The 18,579-nt window shown below is 48.0% G+C and overlaps 1 protein-coding gene across 1 annotated transcript in view; it reads right to left on the reverse strand.

Moving 5' to 3' along the window:
- BAZ1A (bromodomain adjacent to zinc finger domain 1A) overlaps positions 1-18,579 on the reverse strand; it is a 318,920-nt gene that overhangs the window by 3,874 nt on the left and 296,467 nt on the right. Inside the window, exons 25-26 of the mRNA XM_069209108.1 lie at positions 2,065-2,225; positions 1,123-1,210 (exon numbers count right to left, since the gene is read on the reverse strand). Coding sequence (XP_069065209.1) covers positions 1,123-1,210; positions 2,065-2,225 — 249 coding nt within the window. The remainder of the gene's footprint in view (positions 1-1,122; positions 1,211-2,064; positions 2,226-18,579) is intronic.

Below are 18,579 nucleotides of genomic sequence, written 5' to 3' on the forward strand. Positions count from 1 at the left end.
ACCCAGTGCAGGCTTTGTTACTAGCCACAGAGTGACAAGGCACTCTCCCCATGTGGCCAGCAACATGTCTTGAGTGTGGCAGGCTGCTAAAACCAGTCAGCCTACACAGGTAGTTGGTTAAGGTTTCAGGGGGCACCTCTAAGGTGCCCTCTGGGGTGTATTTTACAATAAAATGTACACTGGCATCAGTGTGCATTTATTGTGCTGAGAAGTTTGATACCAAACTTCCCAGTTTTCAGTGTAGCCATTATGGTGCTGTGGAGTTCGTGTTTGACAGACTCCCAGACCATATACTCTTATGGCTACCCTGCACTTACAATGTCTAAGGTTTGGCTTAGACACTGTAGGGGCACAGTGCTCATGCACTGGTGCTCTCACCCATGGTATAGTGCGCCCTGCCTTAGGGCTGTAAGGCCTGCTAGAGGGGTGACTTATCTATACTGCATAGGCAGTGTGAGGTTGGCATGGCACCCTGAGGGGAGTGCCATGTCGACTTACTCATTTTTCCTCACCAGCACACACAAGCTGGCAAGCAGTGTGTCTGTGCTGAGTGAGGGGTCCCTAGGGTGGCATAAGATATGCTGCAGCCCTTAGAGACCTTCCCTGGCATCAGGGCCCTTGGTACCAGGGGTACCAATTACAAGGGACTTACCTGGATGCCAGGGTGTGCCAATTGTGAAAACAAAAGTACAGGTTAGGGAAAGAACACTGGTGCTGGGGCCTGGTTAGCAGGCCTCAGCACACTTTCAATTCAAAACATAGCATCAGCAAAGGCAAAAAGTCAGGGGGTAACCATGCCAAGGAGGCATTTCCTTACACACAGCAAGGGGTGACGGGAGGTCACACACACACAATCTTGTGTACAATACAGAAACACACAAGGGGTTGAGAGGCAGACACTCATGTAACCTTGTATTAATTACAGAAATGCAGCAAGGGGTGAGAGGCAGACACACACAACCTTGTAATCAATACAGAAACAAACCGCAAGGGGTGACAGGAAGACACACAATCCTGTATTCAATACAGAAACACAGCAAGGGGTGACAGGAAGGCACTTGCATGCAACCTTGTATTCAATACAGAAACAGTCCCAACAAAGGGTGAGAGATAGCCACTCACATGCAACCTTGTATTCACATTTGTTCACTTTCTCCCGAATTATGTTTAAGGCGATTGGTCTTTTGATGATGTCGTAGTAATCTGGAACCTAAAGAAAATAAACGCAAAGGAGCAAAAAATCAGGTTACTGAACAGTAGGATGCTATTTTAATCCAGAGAAAATGTCTCCCTGGTGGACCAGCAGGTGGTATTTAATGAGCAATACACAGAAGTTACTTGTAAAGCTCTCCATCGTGGGGATTTTCATTTAATTCATCTACACTAGCGCAGCTTCCAGAATATGTCTAAACACAAGACAGCCATTTCTCCAAACATGTCTGAGCCCATTAATAACTTTACTAAAAAAAAGAAAAATAAATTGAATTGACTGTGAAGCTGCTTAGCTATCTGCTTACTTCGCAAAAATACACCTTTAGCAACAACATGACCACAAAAAGTTCTCTTGCAGACATTTAACAGACCAGGATATTTACTGATCCCATGCTAGAAAGCAGAGCACCTACCAATTTCTCTACTGCTTGTGCTTTGACATTGAACCAACCCTGGAGCTCAAGTGAATGTTCTGGCTCACCCAGAGCCCAGCTCCAGTGTGGGTTCAATGCTGAAGAACAGTGTGGAACCCACTTACTGACCTGTTAAACAAGGGCAGGTGGTGGTATTCACCTGTACCCACACTGGACTACTTCAAGGGCTGAAACCGGTTTGAAAAGAGTAATGAAGCAACAGGAGTCCCCTTTTTCTATTAATGCAGACCACTGCTGCAGAATAGGTTAATCGTAGCCTACACGCTTCAGCCAATGTACCCAATATAATATGCAGAATTTTCTAAGCTTGGAAATGGACATGTAAATGATGTTTATTAACTGTGTCCACCTTATCAGGCTCTGCATTGTTTAATTCAGGAGTGTTGCAGCCCACGGACAACGGATAAACCACACACACCTGAATTTTAGAAACCAGCTTCATGAAGGGCCAGCTATCTTCATGCCGCACCAGTTCCACCACCAGCTGCTCACAGGCGGACAGTTCGTGCACTCCATGTCCACGGCCTGAGCTCCGCCGGCCCACATTCTCCACAGGGTTGGACAACGTACCAGAGCGATCTGTGAAGAAAACAAGATCATATGTAGTAAACATGTCAGGACAAGACCCCACACCTAAATAGAACATATTTAGAGATGGATTACATGTTGCGATTACAGGCACGCTGATCCCCCAATCATGAATCCGAACCAAGGAGTGATCTGTTCCGCTGCAGAGGGTTGAGAGGTTTTGAAACAAGAAGAGATGCCAATCTACACTCACTTGACTGATGTACCAGAAGTTTGCAACCTATGAATTAAGGGGGTGGGCCCCACTAGTATGTTACATTTACCAACTGGTTTCTAAAGAGCAAAAGAGGAGTCTAATGGGCAGAGGGAGGAGGCATCTGGAGACTGTTCTGAGTCATGTAAAGAACTACTCCTAAGGTACGAGAAATGGGATTACGGCTCCTGGGCAACTCTCATCGAGCTGCTTTTTAAGAAGAAATAAAGCTATTCAACACAGACAAAGAATGGGGAAGAACAATGCGAAGGGGACATTCAGCAAGAAGGGCACAAGGAAGCTTCCAGTCAAACAAACAAGGCGGGGAAACCGGACAACAAATCAAGTCTCGATAACGAGATGGTTACTTCCTGAAGTACTTTAGTGCTTGGTCTTTCTGTATTCACACACACTTCATTATTCCACCATCCTGTTGGGTGCAGAATCTTCTTGTTTGTGCAACAGCCACCACCCCCCTCTTTTTGGTTGGACGTGGTCTGTAGTCGTTTTGGCGCCCTTGAAACCCTCATGTGTAGTCACCATTTTCAGAGGTTCTCCTCCACCCCCTCCCCAAAAGTAATTCTCTTATTTTTTTTGCTTCCTTTGTGTCTTAAGGTATCGTAGTATTTACCCCTCTTTGTTCCACCTCATTTTCCAGGCGGTGGAGGGCTGAATGAGATTAAAAAAAAGAATATTCGAGCTGCAAAACTACTCTTCCGGCTCAATAACCTTTTTGTTTTCCAGCATAAATCTTTATGGATTCACTCAGTGCATTAATTGTTTATCTGTATATCTGGTCACTGTTGAAGGTGGGATTAAAATGAGGTAGAGATTGCAAAACAGCTGCTTCAGTACTCTGCTGCACTTGGGAGTCCTTGTTTACAGTCACTTGTGAAGGTGTTAGCTTAAGGCCATGTAGCTGTCATAATTATTAGCACATTTGGAAGGAGTACCAAGGTGGTCCTTTTTTCCTTGTGGAATGCGCTCTTGGCCTTGCCTCCAAGCACACACCTGCTTTTTGATAACAATGTGATTTGTTTCACTACACATCTTGCAATTGTGCCCTCTGCCTGAGTCTGCACAAGTTATGAAGAAATAGCTCCCCTTTCTGATCTCCCCAGTCCTTTCTAGGAAGTACATCACAGCCCTGCTAACACTCAGCATATGTAGTGTGATCTCGGCTTGTGTTTTTGGTTGTTGGCAGAAGCCTGGAAGCTGGGTTGTTTGGTTTATGTAGAATGTTGATATGACCTTGGGGAGAAAAAGCATGCGTTAGTTCGCATGACTACCATTGCCCTTGTGTATTTGTAGGATGGTCTCATGGGTGGGTTTGTGAATATATTTCGCTCACCCTGTGCAGTGGTTTCCAAGGTCAGGGACAGCGGTTCTTCACTGTGTATCGCTTCGAAGGGTGCCTTCGTTAATTGTGTTAATAGGACGCTGAGGCTCCACATTGGTGTTGGAATTAGTCTGGGTGGATTTTTTCTTCTGCTTCTTCTAGAAACCTTTTAATCACTGGTGTTGTCAAGAGGCACCTTCCTAGGTGTGTCTTCTTGTGTATGATACTGTTGCCGCCAAGTGTACGTTTAGTAAGCGTATGTGAGAGTTATCTAGCAGGTGCACAAGGTATCTGATCACTGTGGTGTCTGTTCTTTTGTAGAGCAGTTCTTTGTCTCCGTACCACAGGACAAACCTCTGCCAATTGGCTAAGTAGCACTGTCTAGAACGTGGCCTTCTAGCCTCCTAGGCTTTGGTAGGTTCAAGTGTCAAAACGATGTCTTCAGAAACCACGCCGCTAGGCTCAGGGTGCTTGCCTCGGGTGGTAAATGTTTCTTCACTGCTGGGAGAGGTGGCCGTGGTCTTCTCGTAGCTTTTTTTCTTTTTTTTTTAAATTAATATTCCTGTACTGTCTCCACCAGGTCTGAGAACCACATTTTTCTTGCCCCTGTAAGGCAATTAGGATTGTCGTCATTTGTAACAGTTTGCACTTGCTTATTAATAAAGGAATGAGTGGAATATGTGGAGCGGGGTACACAAATTTCCCTGACCAGTCCATCGGCAGGGCATTCCCCTGGGAATGGCGGTGTGAGTGCCTCGACGCAAAGTCTTGCCATTTTGTGATTTATGGCGTCTCAAACAGGTTGATCTCTGGGGCACCCAACAGTCTGAAGAGCTCCTGGAGCACTTAAGTTTAGTTCCCATTCATGTGCTACAGACAACTACCTGCTTGGTCTGCCCGTTTCTTCATTTTCTGCACAACAGATGTATTACGCTCAAGGTGATTTCTCTGAATGGCCCATATCCACAGTTCGTGTACCAGTTTTGATAGCATGTGATCGTTTCCCTCCTTGGTTGCTCAGGTAAAACACTGCGGTTGTCTTGTACTTTTCCACTTTCTTACCTCTCACCTGTGTCTGAAAGGCCGTCAGGGCCAGGAAGACAGTTATTAATTCCAGGGCATTTGTGTGTTTGGCTGCTTCTTCCTCTTTCCATAGCCTTTGGATCTTAAGTTCCCCCATGTGCACTCCCCAGCCCGTGTGGGATGTGTCAGTGATGATCACAGCTCGAGCCGGTTGTGTGAAAGGCCTGCCCATTCTTATGTTGTCCATGTTTGATCAAATCATCTTTTTCTGCACCATTTAAAACCACTAGATCCTACCGACTTCCCATTGACTGTAAACCTTGGGTTTGGATCCACACTTTGAGAAGTCTCATGTGTAGTCTTGCGTGTGGCAGCAGGGGAATGCATAAGGCCATCATGTCTATCATCTTCTCCATGGTCCTCTGACTGAGACTGATCCGTGCAGTAGCAACTTCTGTAAGAGCCTGGTTCCTTGAGAGGGCACGGAAGGCTCTCTTACACAGTGCTGATTCTTGCACCCAGGAAGATTTGCTCTTTCTAGCTTTGTCGACTCCTTTTCTAGGTTGATTGCGCATCCTAGTCTTGGAAAAGTGTCTGACTATCCTGGTGAGCCTCTTGCATTGAGAGAAGGTGCTCGCTTGGACTAACCAGTCGCCCAAATACAGATGTGTAGATATCCCTTCCTTAGGTTGTCCGTCACCGCAGCGAGGAACTTTGTGGAAACCCTGGGTACTGACATGATTCCAAAAAGGGAGCTCTGTATTGGTAGTTATGGTTGACGATCAACCATAGGTACCTTTTGTGCTTGTGGTCGATGAGCATGTTCAGGTTCACATGTAGTCCTTTTCCAACCACAGAATGACCTCCAGTAGTAGGGTAATTTTGAATTTTTGCATTTTTATGAACTTGCTAGGAAGTGCAATTCCAGAACTGGTCTTAGAGACTTTTCTAGTTTTGCAACGAGGAAGAATGGTTTCCTTGGTTGATACTTGCTGGGGGCACTATTTATTGTCCTTTTTCTAAGGCAGACTGTCGTGAGGCCTTCTTGGGCTCACGTTAGTTTTGCATCTTTGATTAGTTTTATATTTTACACATTAACTTGACATCGCTTTTAGCAATGATATTTTAAACACTTCATGCTTGTACAATACTATTCTGAGAATACATTGAAGATGGTGCCCGTTTTTAACATATAATCTGTACACTTTGTTCAAGGGTAGGAACATTCAGGGTGTCCTGTTGCTTGCTTTGTCCATGGAGACAGCTCCTGAATCCTAGACATATCACACCAGAGATGCATCTCTAACAGTGTACTTTTGATTATATAAACGGTGCACTGCCTTACAGGGGTCAGAGCAGCACTTCAGCCATGAATGACCAGGAATGAATCCTGTGTTCGACACGCAGCTCTGCTGATGCCAATCTTCCATCTTGCAGGAGAAAGATTGCCAACTTCACTTGACTGGCTCCCCGGCTCAGCTCTCCTGGTATGGTGGTCTCAGGCTATTCACCTAGATCAAGCAGAGGGTACACCCACTATGCTCTCAGAGTGTAGACAGTAATAGGTAAAAAGAAATAAGTTACTTAACTGTAACTGCAGTTTTCCAGTATTGGAAGTTTTCATAGATTAACATGCTTGAATACTTCCCAGTCGTCAAGATGGGAGCCCCCAGTGGAATATACAACCTAGGCTTGAAAATATACATGTATAATACATGGCGTAGGCCTCAATAGAATAACCTAACAGTCATTTTGTCAAATAGACCCAAACTCAAACTTGAACCAATCAGATTGCCTCACCCCTTAGAACCTCCTGTGAGGAGCTGCCTTCCCTTAGATTTTCCGAGCATAAGTGCTGTAATGGTGTACTGAGAGACGAGAGAAGGTGAGCTCCCCCGGGGAGGCTGGTGGGTCGCATGTGAATCTATGAAAGATTCCAATACTGCAGAACTACAGTTACACTTAAGTAACTTACTTCTTACTCCAGTATTGGAACTTTCATAGATTCACATGCTTGAATAAGACTAGCACGCAGTAACCAGCACATTTTCTGTATTCATTAAACACTATCATATGAGGTATCATCTGCATTAGAACAGGTAAATGCAAAGGAATAGGAGCTAACCCACTCAAACATAAATCTATATGCATAAGAGGTATGTTAATATTGAACAGAAAATGTGATATTATAAGAGAAGCGGATGGCGGGAAAACAAAGAGCTCACCTTTACGGAACAAATGCCTAAGGACTGCTTGACCCACCGCTGCACCTCGGAGCGCCTCAGCATCCAGACAGTAATGCTTCGTGAAGGCGTGTGTCGTTCTCCACATCGCTGCTCGACAGATGTATGGCAGTGACACCCCAGAGAAGAGCGCACAGGATGTAGAGACTACCCTGGTGGAATGCACACGTACTCTGGTGTCCAGGGGTTGACCAGCCCTTTGATGGCAAAAGGCTCTTGCACTTGAGATCTGTAAGGAAATGCCTCCTTGGCATGGTTACCTCCTGACGTTTTACCTTTGCTGATGCCAGTTATGATTGAAAGTGTGCTGGGACCCTGCTAACCAGGCCCCAGCACCAGTGCTCTTTCCCTAAACTGTACCTTTGCTTCCACAATTGGCACAACCCTGGCACTCAGGTAAGTCCCTTGTAACTGGTACCCCTGGTACCAACGGCCCTGATGCCAGGGAAGGTCTCTAAGGGCTGCAGCATGTCTTATGCCACCCTGGAGACCCCTCACTCAGCACAGACACACTGCCTTATAGCTTGTGTGGCTGGTGGGGAGATAATGACTAAGTCGACATGGCACTCCCCTCAGAGTGCCATGCCCACCTCACACTGCCTGTGGCATAGGTATGTCACCCCTCTAGCAGGCCTTACAGCCCTAAGGAAAGGTGCACTATACCACAGGTGAGGGCATTTGTGCATGAGCACTATGCCCCTACAGTGTTCAAGCAAAACCTTAGACATTGTAAGTGCAGGGTAGCCATAAAGAGTATATGGTCTGGGAATTTGTCAAACACAAACTCCACAGTTCCATAATGGCTACACTTGAAATCTGGGAAGTTTGGTATCAAACTCCTCCGCACAATAAATGCACACTGATGCCAGTGTGGAATCTATTGTAAAATGCACTCAGAGGGCATGTTAGAGATGCCCCCTGAATACCAGTCCAACTCCTAGTACTAGGCTGACCAGTTTCTGCCAGCCTGCCACAACCAGACGAGTTTCTGGCCTCATTGGGAGAGTGCCTTTGTCCCTCTGTGGCCAGGAACAAAGCCTGTACTGGGTGGAGGTGCTTCTCACCTCCCCCTGCAGGAACTCTAATACCCGGCGGTGAGCCTCAAAGGCTCATGCCTTTTGTTACAGCACCCCAGGGCATCCTAGCTAGTGGAGATGCCTGCCCCTCCGGCCACTGCCCCCACTTTTGGCGGCAAGGCTGGAGGAGATAATTAGGAAAACAAGGAGGAGTCACCCACCAGTCAGGATAGCCCCTAAGGTGTCCTGAGCTGAGGTGACCCCTGCCTTTAGAAATCCTCCATCTTGAGATTGGACGATTCCCCCAATAGGATTAGGGATGTGCCCACCTCCCATCAGGGAGGAGGCACAAAGGGTGTAGCCACCCTCCAGGACAGTAGCCATTGGCTACTGCTTTTCTGACCTAAACACACCCCTAAATAGAGTATTTAGGGCGACCCAGAACTCAGGAAATCAGATTCCTGCAATCTACAACAAGAAGGACTGCTGACCTGAAAGCCCTGCAGAGACGACGGAGACAGCCACTGACTTGGCCCCAGCCCTACCGGCCTGTCTCCATGTCCAGGGGTACCATTTACAAGGGACTTATCTGGTGCCAGGGCTGTGCCAACTGTGGGAACAAAGGTACAGTTTAGGGAAAGAACAATGGTGCTGGGGCCTGGTTAGGCATCCCAGCACACTTTCAATCATAACTGGCATCAACAAAAGGCAAAAATTCAGGGGGTAACCATGCCAAGGAGGCATTTCCTTACAAGTTGCAAAATATCATTCAAAGTTACCATGCGGAAGGTCTGCTTCTTCAGATATTTGTTGAGCTCCCTCAGATCCAGGATGGGTCTCCACAGATGAGATTTCTTCCCGATTAGGAAGAAGCAAGAATAGAAGCCTTTCCTTTTTGAGAATAAGGTACAGCCTCGATCGCTCCTTTGGACAACATGGCATCTATTTCCAGACAGAGAAGATGTAGATGCTGTTGACGTGCCCGGAAGACAGAGTCTCGGGGGCATGCAAGTGAACTCTAGCAGATGACTGTAAAGAAATGGCTCCCTGTTGCAGTTACCCCCCCACTTTTTGCCTGATACTGATGCTGACTTGACTGAGAAGTGTGCTGGGACCCTGCTAACCAGGCCCCAGCACCAGTGTTCTTTCACCTAAAATGTACCATTGTCTCCACAATTGGCACAACCCTGGCACCCAGGTAAGTCCCTTGTAACTGGTACCCCTGGTACCAAGGGCTTTGATGCCAGGGAAGGTCTCTAAGGGTTGCAGCATGTCTTATGCCACCCTAGGGACCCCTCACTCAGCACAGACACACTGCTTGCCAGCTTGTGTGTACTGGTGGGGAGAAAACGACTAAGTCGACATGGCACTCCCCTCAGGGTGCCATGCCAACCTCTCACTGCCTGTGGCATAGGTAAGTCACCCCTCTAGCAGGCCTTACAGCCCTAAGGAAGGGTGCACTATACCACAGGTGAGGGCATAGGTGCATGAGCACTATGCCCCTACAGTGTCTAAACAAAACCCTTAGACATTGTAAGTGCAGGGTAGCTGTAGGAAGTTGACTATGTGCTATTTCAAAGTAAGGAATAGCATGCACAGAGTCCAAGGGTTCCCCTTAGAGGTAAGATGGTGGCAAAAAGAGATAATACTAATGCTCTATTTTGTGGTAGTGTGGTCGAGCAGTAGGCTTATCAAAGGAGTAGTGTTAAGCATTTGTTGTACATACACACAGGCAATAAATGAGGAACACACTCAGAGACAAATCCAGCCAATAGGTTTTGTTATAGAAAAATATATTTTCTTAGTTTATTTTATGAACCACAGGTTCAAATTCTACATGTAATATCTCATTTGAAAGGTATTGCAGGTAAGTACTTTAGGAAGTTTGAATCATTACATTAGCATTTATACTTTTTACATAAAACACAAATAGCGGTTTTAAAAGTGGACACAGTGCAATTTTCACAGTTCCTGGGGGAGGTAAAGTATTGTTATTTTTAACAGGTAAGTAAGTCACTTACAGGTCTCAGTTTTTGGTCCAAGGTAGCCCACCGTTGGGGGTTCAGAGCAACCCCAAAGTCACCACACCAGCAGCTCAGGGCCGGTCAGGTGCAGAGGTCAAAGAGGTGCCCAAAACACATAGGCTTCAATGGAGAGAAGGGGGTGCCCCGGTTCCAGTCTGCCAGCAGGTAAGTACCCGCGTCTTCGGAGGGCAGACCAGGGGGGTTTTGTAGGGCACCGGGGGGGACACGAGTCAGCACAAAAAGTACACCCTTAGCAGCGCGGGGCGGCCGGGTGCAGTGTGTAAACACGCGTCGGGTTTTCAATGGTTTCCTATGAGACCAAGGGGTCTCTTCAGCGATGCAGGCAGGCAAGGGGGGGCTCCTCGGGGTAGCCACCACCTGGGCAAGGGAGAGGGCCTCCTGGGGGTCACTCCTGCACAGAAGTTCCGTTCCTTCAGTTGCTGGGGGCTGCGGGTGCAGGGTCCTTTCCAGCCGTCGGGACTTTAGGATCAGGCAGTCGCGGTCAGGGGGAGCCTCGGGATTCCCTCTGCAGGCGTCGCTGTGGGGGCTCAGGGGGGACAACTTTGGTTACTCACGGTCTCAGAGTCGCCGGAGGGTCCTCCCTGAGGTGTTGGTTCTCCACCAGTCGAGTCGGGGTCGCCGGGTGCAGTGTTGCAAGTCTCACGCTTCTTGCGGGGATTTGCAGGGGTCTTTAAATCTGCTTCTTGAAACAAAGTTGCAGTCTTTTTGGAGCAGGGCCGCTGTCCTCGGGAGTTTCTTGTCCTTCTTGAAGCAGGGCAGTCCTCAGAGGATTCAGAGGTCGCTGGTCCCTTGGAAAGCGTAGCTGGAGCAGGTTTCTTTGGAAGGCAGGAGACAGGCCGGTAAGTCTGGGGCCAAAGCAGTTGGTGTCTTCTGTTCTTCCTCTGCAGGGGTTTTTCAGCTCAGCAGTCCTCTTCTTCTTGTAGTTTCAGGAATCTAAATCTTTAGGTTCAGGGAAGCCCTTAAATACTAAATTTAAGGGCGTGTTTAGGTCTGGGGGGTTAGTAGCCAATGGCTACTAGCCCTGAGGGTGGGTACACCCTCTTTGTGCCTCCTCCCAAGGGGGGGGGGGGGGGGGTCACATCCCTAATCCTATTGGGGGAATCCTCCAAGATGGAGGATTTCTAAAAGTTAGAGTCACTTCAGCTCAGGACACCTTAGGGGCTTTCCTGACTGGTCAGTGACTCCTCCTTGTTCTCATTATTTTCTCCGGCCTTGCCGCCAAAAGTGGGGGCCGTGGCCGGAGGGGGCGGGCAACTCCATTAGCTGGAGTGTCCTGCGGTGCTGGAACAAAGGGGGGAGCCTTTGAGGCTCACTGCCAGGTGTTACAGCTCCTGCCTGGGGGAGGTGTTAGAATCTCCACCCAGTGCAGGCTTTGTTACTGGCCTCAGAGTGACAAAGGCACTCTCCCCATGGGGCCAGCAACATGTCTCTAGTGTGGCAGGCTGCTGGAACCAGTCAGCCTACACAGATAGTTGGATACAGTTTCAGGGGGCACCTCTAAGGTGCCCTCTGGGGTGTGTTTCACAATAAAATGTACACTGGCATCAGTGTGCATTTATTGTGCTGAGAAGTTTGATACCAAACTTCCCAGTTTTCAGTGTAGCCATTATGGTGCTGTGGAGTTCGTGTTTGACAAACTCCCAGACCATATACTCTTATGGCTACCCTGCACTTACAAGGTCTAAGGTTTGGCTTAGACACTGTAGGGGCACACTGCTCATGCACTGGTGCCCTCACCTATGGTATAGTGCACCCTGCCTTAGGGCTGTAAGGCCTGCTAGAGGGGTGACTTATCTATACCTGCATAGGCAGTGAGAGGCTGGCATGGCACCCTGAGGGGAGTGCCATGTCGACTTACTCATTTTGTTCTCACCAGCACACACAAGCTGGCAAGCAGGATGTCTGTGCTGAGTGAGGGGTCTACAGGGTGGCATAAGATATGCTGCAGCCCTTAGAGACTTTCCCTGGCATCAGGGCCCTTGGTACCAGAGGTACCAGTTACAAGGGACTTTCCTGGATGCCAGGGTGTGCCAATTGTGGATACAAAAGTACAGGTTAGGGAAAGAACACTGGTGCTGGGGCCTGGTTAGCAGGCCTCAGCACACTTTCAATTCAAAACATAGCATCAGCAAAGGCAAAAAGTCAGGGGGTAACCATGCCAAGGAGGCATTTCCTTACACTAGCCATAAGAATATATGGTCTGGGAGTCTGTCAAAAACGAACTCCACAGCTCCATAATTGCTACACTGAATACTGGGAAGTTTGGTATCAAACTTCTCAGAATAATAAACCCACACTGATGCCAGTGTTGGATTTATAAAAAATGCACACAGAGGGCATCTTATAGATGCCCCCTGTATTTTACCCAATTGTTCAGTGCAGGACTGACTGGTCTGTGCCAGCCTGCTGCTGAGAGACGAGTTTCTGACCCCATGTGGTGAGGGCCTTTGTGCTCTCTGAGGACAGAAACAAAAGCCTGCTCTGGGTGGAGGTGCTTCACACCTCCCCCCTGCAGGAACTGTAACACCTAGCAGTGAGCCTCAAAGGCTCAGGCTTCGTGTTACAATGCCCCAGGGCACTCCAGCTAGTGGAGATGCCCGCCCCCTGGACCCAGCCCCCACTTTTGGCAGCAAGTCCAGGAGAGATAATGAGAAAAACAAGGAGTCACCACTGGCCAGTCAGGACAGCCCCTAAGGTGTCCTGAGCTGAGGTGACTGACTTTTAGAAATCCTCCATCTTGTAGAAAGAGGATTCCCCCAATAGGAATAGGGATGTGCCCCCCTCCCCTCAGGGAGGAGGCACAAAGAGGGTGCACCCACCCTCAAGGACAGTAGCCATTGGCTACTGCCCTCCCAGACCTAAACACACCCCTAAATTCAGTATTTAGGGGCTCCCCAGAACCTATGAAACTAGATTGCTGCAACCTAAGAAGAGGACTGCTAAGCTGAAAAACCCTGCAGAGAAGACGGAGATACCAACTGCTTTGGCCCCAGCTCTACCGGCCTGTCTCCCCACTTCTAAAGACACTGCTCCAGCGACGTTTTCCCCAGGGACCAGCGACCTCTGAATCCTCCCAGGACTGCCCTGCTCTAGAAGGACCAAGAACTCCCGAGGACAGCGGCTCTGTTCACCCAAGACTGCAACTTTGTAACAAAGGAGCAACTTTAAACCAACTTGCTTTTCCCGCCGGAAGCGTGAGACTTTGCACTCTGCACCCGACGCCCCCGGCTCAACTTGTGGAGAACAATCACTTCAGGGAGGACTCCCCGGCGACTGCGAGACCGTGAGTAGCCAGAGTTGCCCCCCCTGAGCCCCCACAGCGACGCCTGCAGAGGGAATCCAGAGGCTCCCCCTGACCGCGACTGCCTGCTCCTCAGATCCCGGCGCCTGGTAAAGACTCTGCACCCGCAGCTCCCAGGACCTGAAGGATCTGAACTCCCGTGCAGGAGTGACCCCCCAGGAGGCCCTCTCCCTTGCCCAGGTGGTGGCTACCACGAGGAGACCCCCCCCCCCCCCTTGCCCAGGTGGTGGCTACCCCGAGGAGACCCCCCCCCCCTTCCCTGCATCGCTGAAGAGACCCCTTGGTCTCCCATTGCTTTCTATTGAAAACCCGACGCATGTTTGCACACTGCACCCGGCCGCCCCCGTGCTGCTGAGGGTGTACTTTCTGTGTGGACTTGTGTTCCCCCCCGGTGCCCTACAAAACCCCCCTGGTCTGCCCTCCGAAGACGCGGGTACTTACCTGCTGGCAGACTGGAACCGGGGCATCCCCTTCTCCATTGAAGCCTATGCGTTTTGGGCACCACTTTGAACTCTGCACCTGACCGGCCCTGAGCTGCTGGTGTGGTAACTTTGGGGTTGCTCTGAACCCCCAACGGAGGGCTACCTTGGACCCAAACTTGAACCCCGTAGGTGGTTTACTTACTTACAAAAACTAACAAATACTTACCTCCCCCAGCAACTGTTGAAAATTGCACTGTGTCTAGTTTTAAAATAGCTATATGTGATTTATTTGAAAAGTATATATGCTATTGTGATTATTCAAAGTTCCTAAAGTACTTACCTGCAATGCCTTTCATTTGAAGTATTACATGTAAAATTTGAACCTGTGGTTCTTAAAATAAACTAAGAAAATATATTTTTCCCATACAAAAACCTATTGGCCTGGAATTGTCTCTGAGTGTGTGTTCCTCATTTATTGCCTGTGGGTTTACAACAAATGCTTAACACTACTCCTTTGATAAGCCTACTGCTCGACCACACTACCACAAAATAGAACATTAGTATTATCTCTTTTTGCCACTATCTTACCTCTAAGGGGAACCCTTGGACTCTGTACATACTATTCCTTACTTTGAAATAGTGCATACAGAGCCAACTTCCTACAATGACCATAAGATATTATGTCAAGAGCCCACTTGTCGTTTGTGATCGGACGCCAACGTTGCAGGTTATGTCTTAAAGAAGGAGAGGTAGCCAGCCCTTGGAGGCTGTCATTGCCTGCGGGAGGTGTCCTTAGATTGTCACCCCGACTTTCCTCTGGGAGAAGGTCTGCTGTATGCCACCGCTGTAGGCTGCCTCTGATGGTATTGGGTTCTGAAAGATTGGAATTGTGAGGCATAAGCTGGGTACCTGAATGATTGGTAACCACCTCAAAAGGAAGAGTCCCTCTACCCCTGGCTCCTCGAAAGGGTGTGCGCTTATACTGTAGTAATCCTAAAGACCTGGCAGTATCAATGTCTTCTTTGATGGCTTGAAGAGAGTCATCCACATGCTTTCTAAAAAGGTCTTGTCCATCATTAGGGAGGTCAAGAATTTTGGTTTGGACATCTGGTCAAACATTTGTGGCCTTAAGCCACCCATGGCGCCTTAAGACAACCAATCCAGCCAGGAGCCGAACCCCACAGCGGCAATGTCTAAAGCACAGTCAACCTCTGCAGACGTGTGTTGACCTTCAATGAGAATCTTTCTCGTTTCAGTCTTGCTATAATCCGGAAGATCATCTACAGAATGGATAAATTACTTACCTGTAAATCTTAGTTCTCTTCCAGGGGCAACCTCATCGAAGTCATAAACATTGAATATTCCCGCCCTTGTGCGGGGACCCCGGAGCATATATAAAATACACACAAAGTATGAAATATGCACGAAAAATATATATAGCATTTTTAGTAGACAAATTTTCATACCAAACTCATATATACATGTGTAAAACAGCAATGTAGACTATAGTCATAAACAGGCTAAAATGCTTTATTTCTATGGAGTTTTTTTTTTGGTTCTCAAAATTAGAATAAGAGAAGAATATCTACCAAAACCACACCACTGAGCCTAGGGAAATCAGCAGTAGTAATCAGAGGAAAAAAAGTTAGAAAACTACATTGAAAAACACTAGAGCATTTTTAGCCAATAGGCTGCATGCAGGTTAACACAGGAGAACCATAAAAACTTTGGCACTGTGCCTTTAAGACCCTGAGCACCTCCAGTATCCCACCATGCCTCAGGGGTGAAGGAGAGGTGACAGTTGGTTCACAGTTAGGTCAGTACTTTTTTACGGTGACCAGCTGTGTGGCCGATTCGAAAGATAGTGTGTCCTGCACTTCTAGGAGACGTGCATCCAGGGAGGAGGGTGGGTTGTTTATGACTTTGATGAGGATACCCCTGGAAGAGAACTAGGATTTACAGGTAAGTAACTTATCCTTCTCTTCCAGGGGATCCTCATCAATAGTCAAACATTGAATAGTTTAGCAAGCCCACCCCTTGACTCTGCGGACTGTCCAATAGAAGTGCAGGAATAGATAGTTATCATGCAAACAAATTTCTCAGAGAGGCTTGCCCAACTTGGGCGTCTGCTCTTGCATCTGAGTCTAAACAGTAATGTCTAGTAAATGAATGTACAGACTTCCATGTAGCAGCCTTACAAATTTCAGAGATTGGAACATTATTAAGGAGGGCAGCAGTAGCCGCTTTTCCTCTTGTGGAATGCGCTTTAGGTCTAGCAAGTAGTTTGTTAGCCAACTGGTATGCATGAACAATACAAGAAACTATCCATCTTGATATAGTTCGTTTAGATGCTGCCTCTCCTGTTCTCAAATGACCATAATTTATGAACAAGGGGTTGGAATGACTACTCAATTTTGTTTTATCCAAATAAAATTTTAGCACTCTTTTCAGATCTAGGGAGTGCAATGCTTTCTCCGCCGGAGTCTCCGGATTGGGGAAGAAAGTTGGTAGAGAAATAGTCTGATTGATGTGGAATTCTGACACCACCTTCGGTAGGAATGATGGGTGAGTTCGCAGAACTACTCTATTGTCGTGAAAGACTGTGTACGGTTCTTTGGAAGACTAAGCCTGAATTTCACTGACCCTCCTTGCAGAAGTAATAGCTACAAAAAAAGCCGTCTTCCACGTAAGGTGTTGCAAAGAGGCTTTGTGTATAGGTTCGAAAAGAGGGCCCATAAGTTTTGACAGCACTATGTTCCGCTCCCATGGAGGGGAGGGTTTCCGAATGGGCAGAATTTTTTTTTTCAAACCTTCTAAGAAATCCTTGACTACTGGTTTCGTAAAGAAGGATTCCTGAGAAGGTGATTTACGATAGGCTGTAATGGCAGATAAATGTACCTTAATAGATGATACCTGCAGATTTTGCCCAGATGGAGTAAGTAAGACAGTATGATCTCCTCCTGAGCCCGTGTGGGATTCTGACCTTGCTGACAGCACCATATGTAGAACCTCTTCCACTTAAACGCGTAAGAACGCCGCGTGGAAGGTCGTCTAGACTCCTTCAAGATGTTCATGCACTCCTGCGAGAGCCCTAGGTGCCCATACTGCAGGAAATCAGGAGCCATGCTGTCAAGCTCAGAGAGGGTAGGTTGGGGTGCAGTAACCTGCCCTCCATCCTGCTCAGAAGATCCGGTCTGCACGGCAGCCTCCTGTGAAGTTGTTCCGATAGGTTGAGGAGATCTGTGTAACAGAACTGATGGGGCCATTGCGGAGCTATAAGAATCATTCTGGTGCTGGATCTGTAAAGTTTGTTGATCACTGCCGGTATGAGGGGGATCGGTGGAAAAGCGTAGAGAAATATCCCTGACCAGTCGATCAACAGGCATTCCCTCGAGATCCCGGACGGTAGAAACTGGACGCGAAGTCTGGGCATTTCTTGTTTACCTCATCTGCGAAGAGATCCAATTGAGGCCGACCCCATTGAGCGAAGATGTCTTCGCCGACTTCGCCGTGTAGGACCCAATCGTGGGCGTCCTCTAGGTGTCTGCTCAGGAAATCTGCTTCCACGTTTTGTTGACCTGGTAGGTGAACCGCTGTAAGCGGTATTCCTCTGGCCAGGAGCCAATGCCAGATTGTTTGGGACTCCCGAGATAGGGGTAGGGATCTCGTTCCCCCTTGTCTGTTCAAATAATACATTGTGGTTGTATTGTCCGTTTGTATTAGGAGAGATTTCCCCTGAATCGATGGAGCAAAAGACTTTAGAGCCAGATGGACCGCTCTGAGCTCCAGCAGATTGATGTGGTACTTCCTTTCATTGTCAGACCACAGGCCCTGAGCTTGAAGGGGACCTAGATGAGCCCCCCCATCCCTGAAGAGACGCATCCGTTACCAGAGTGTCAGATGGAATTACCTGGTGAAACAGAGCCCCTACTGACAGGTGAGGTCTGCGCATCCACCATTGCAATGACTGACGTGCTGCTATCGGCAGCCGCACTCTGTCCTCCCAGCGACCTGTCCTTTGGCTCCAGTTGTTTTCCAACGCCTCTTGGAGGGGCCTCATATGTAGCCTGGCATTCGGGACAATGACAATGCATGATGCCATGGAGCCCAGCAGAGATGTCACCTGATAAGCCGTAGGTGCGTCGGATTTTAACAGGTCTTGACACTTTTTCTTTATTGATAATAGTCGTTCCTCCGAAGGATACACTCTTTGGAGCTCTGTGTTTAGTATTGCTCCCAGGTAGTGGAGGTTCTGCATTGGAATCAAGGTGGACTTTTGGTAGCTGACTTGAAGACCTAGAGACTCGAAAACCTTGAGCACAATGTCCCGATGGGTTCTCGCCTGCTCCGGAGAGGAGGCTTTCAGTAGCCAGTCATCTAGGTATGGGTAAATGAAGTTTTTTTGTTTTCGTAGATGTGCCGCTACCACTGCCACGCGGGGGCATATTTCAGGCCGAATGGTAGCACCTTGAACTGATAAGTGCTGTGAGGCTATCTGGAAGCGCAGGAATTTCCGATGCTTGGGAACTATCGGGATGTGAAAGTATGCATCCTGCAGGTCGATGGAGCACATCCAGTCTCCCTGATGTAGCTGAGGGAAAATCTGGTGAAGAGCCAGCATCCTGAACTTTTGCTTTCTTATGTACTTGTTCAGAAGCCTTAAGTCCAGAATTGGTCTGAAAACGCCCTCTTGGCCTTTTTTCGCCACCAGAAAATAATGGGAGTAAACCCCCTTCCCTCTGTGCGCGAGTGGAACTTTTTCT

Source organism: Pleurodeles waltl, chromosome 9, assembly GCF_031143425.1.
Source record: "Pleurodeles waltl isolate 20211129_DDA chromosome 9, aPleWal1.hap1.20221129, whole genome shotgun sequence".
NCBI lineage: Eukaryota > Metazoa > Chordata > Amphibia > Caudata > Salamandridae > Pleurodeles > Pleurodeles waltl.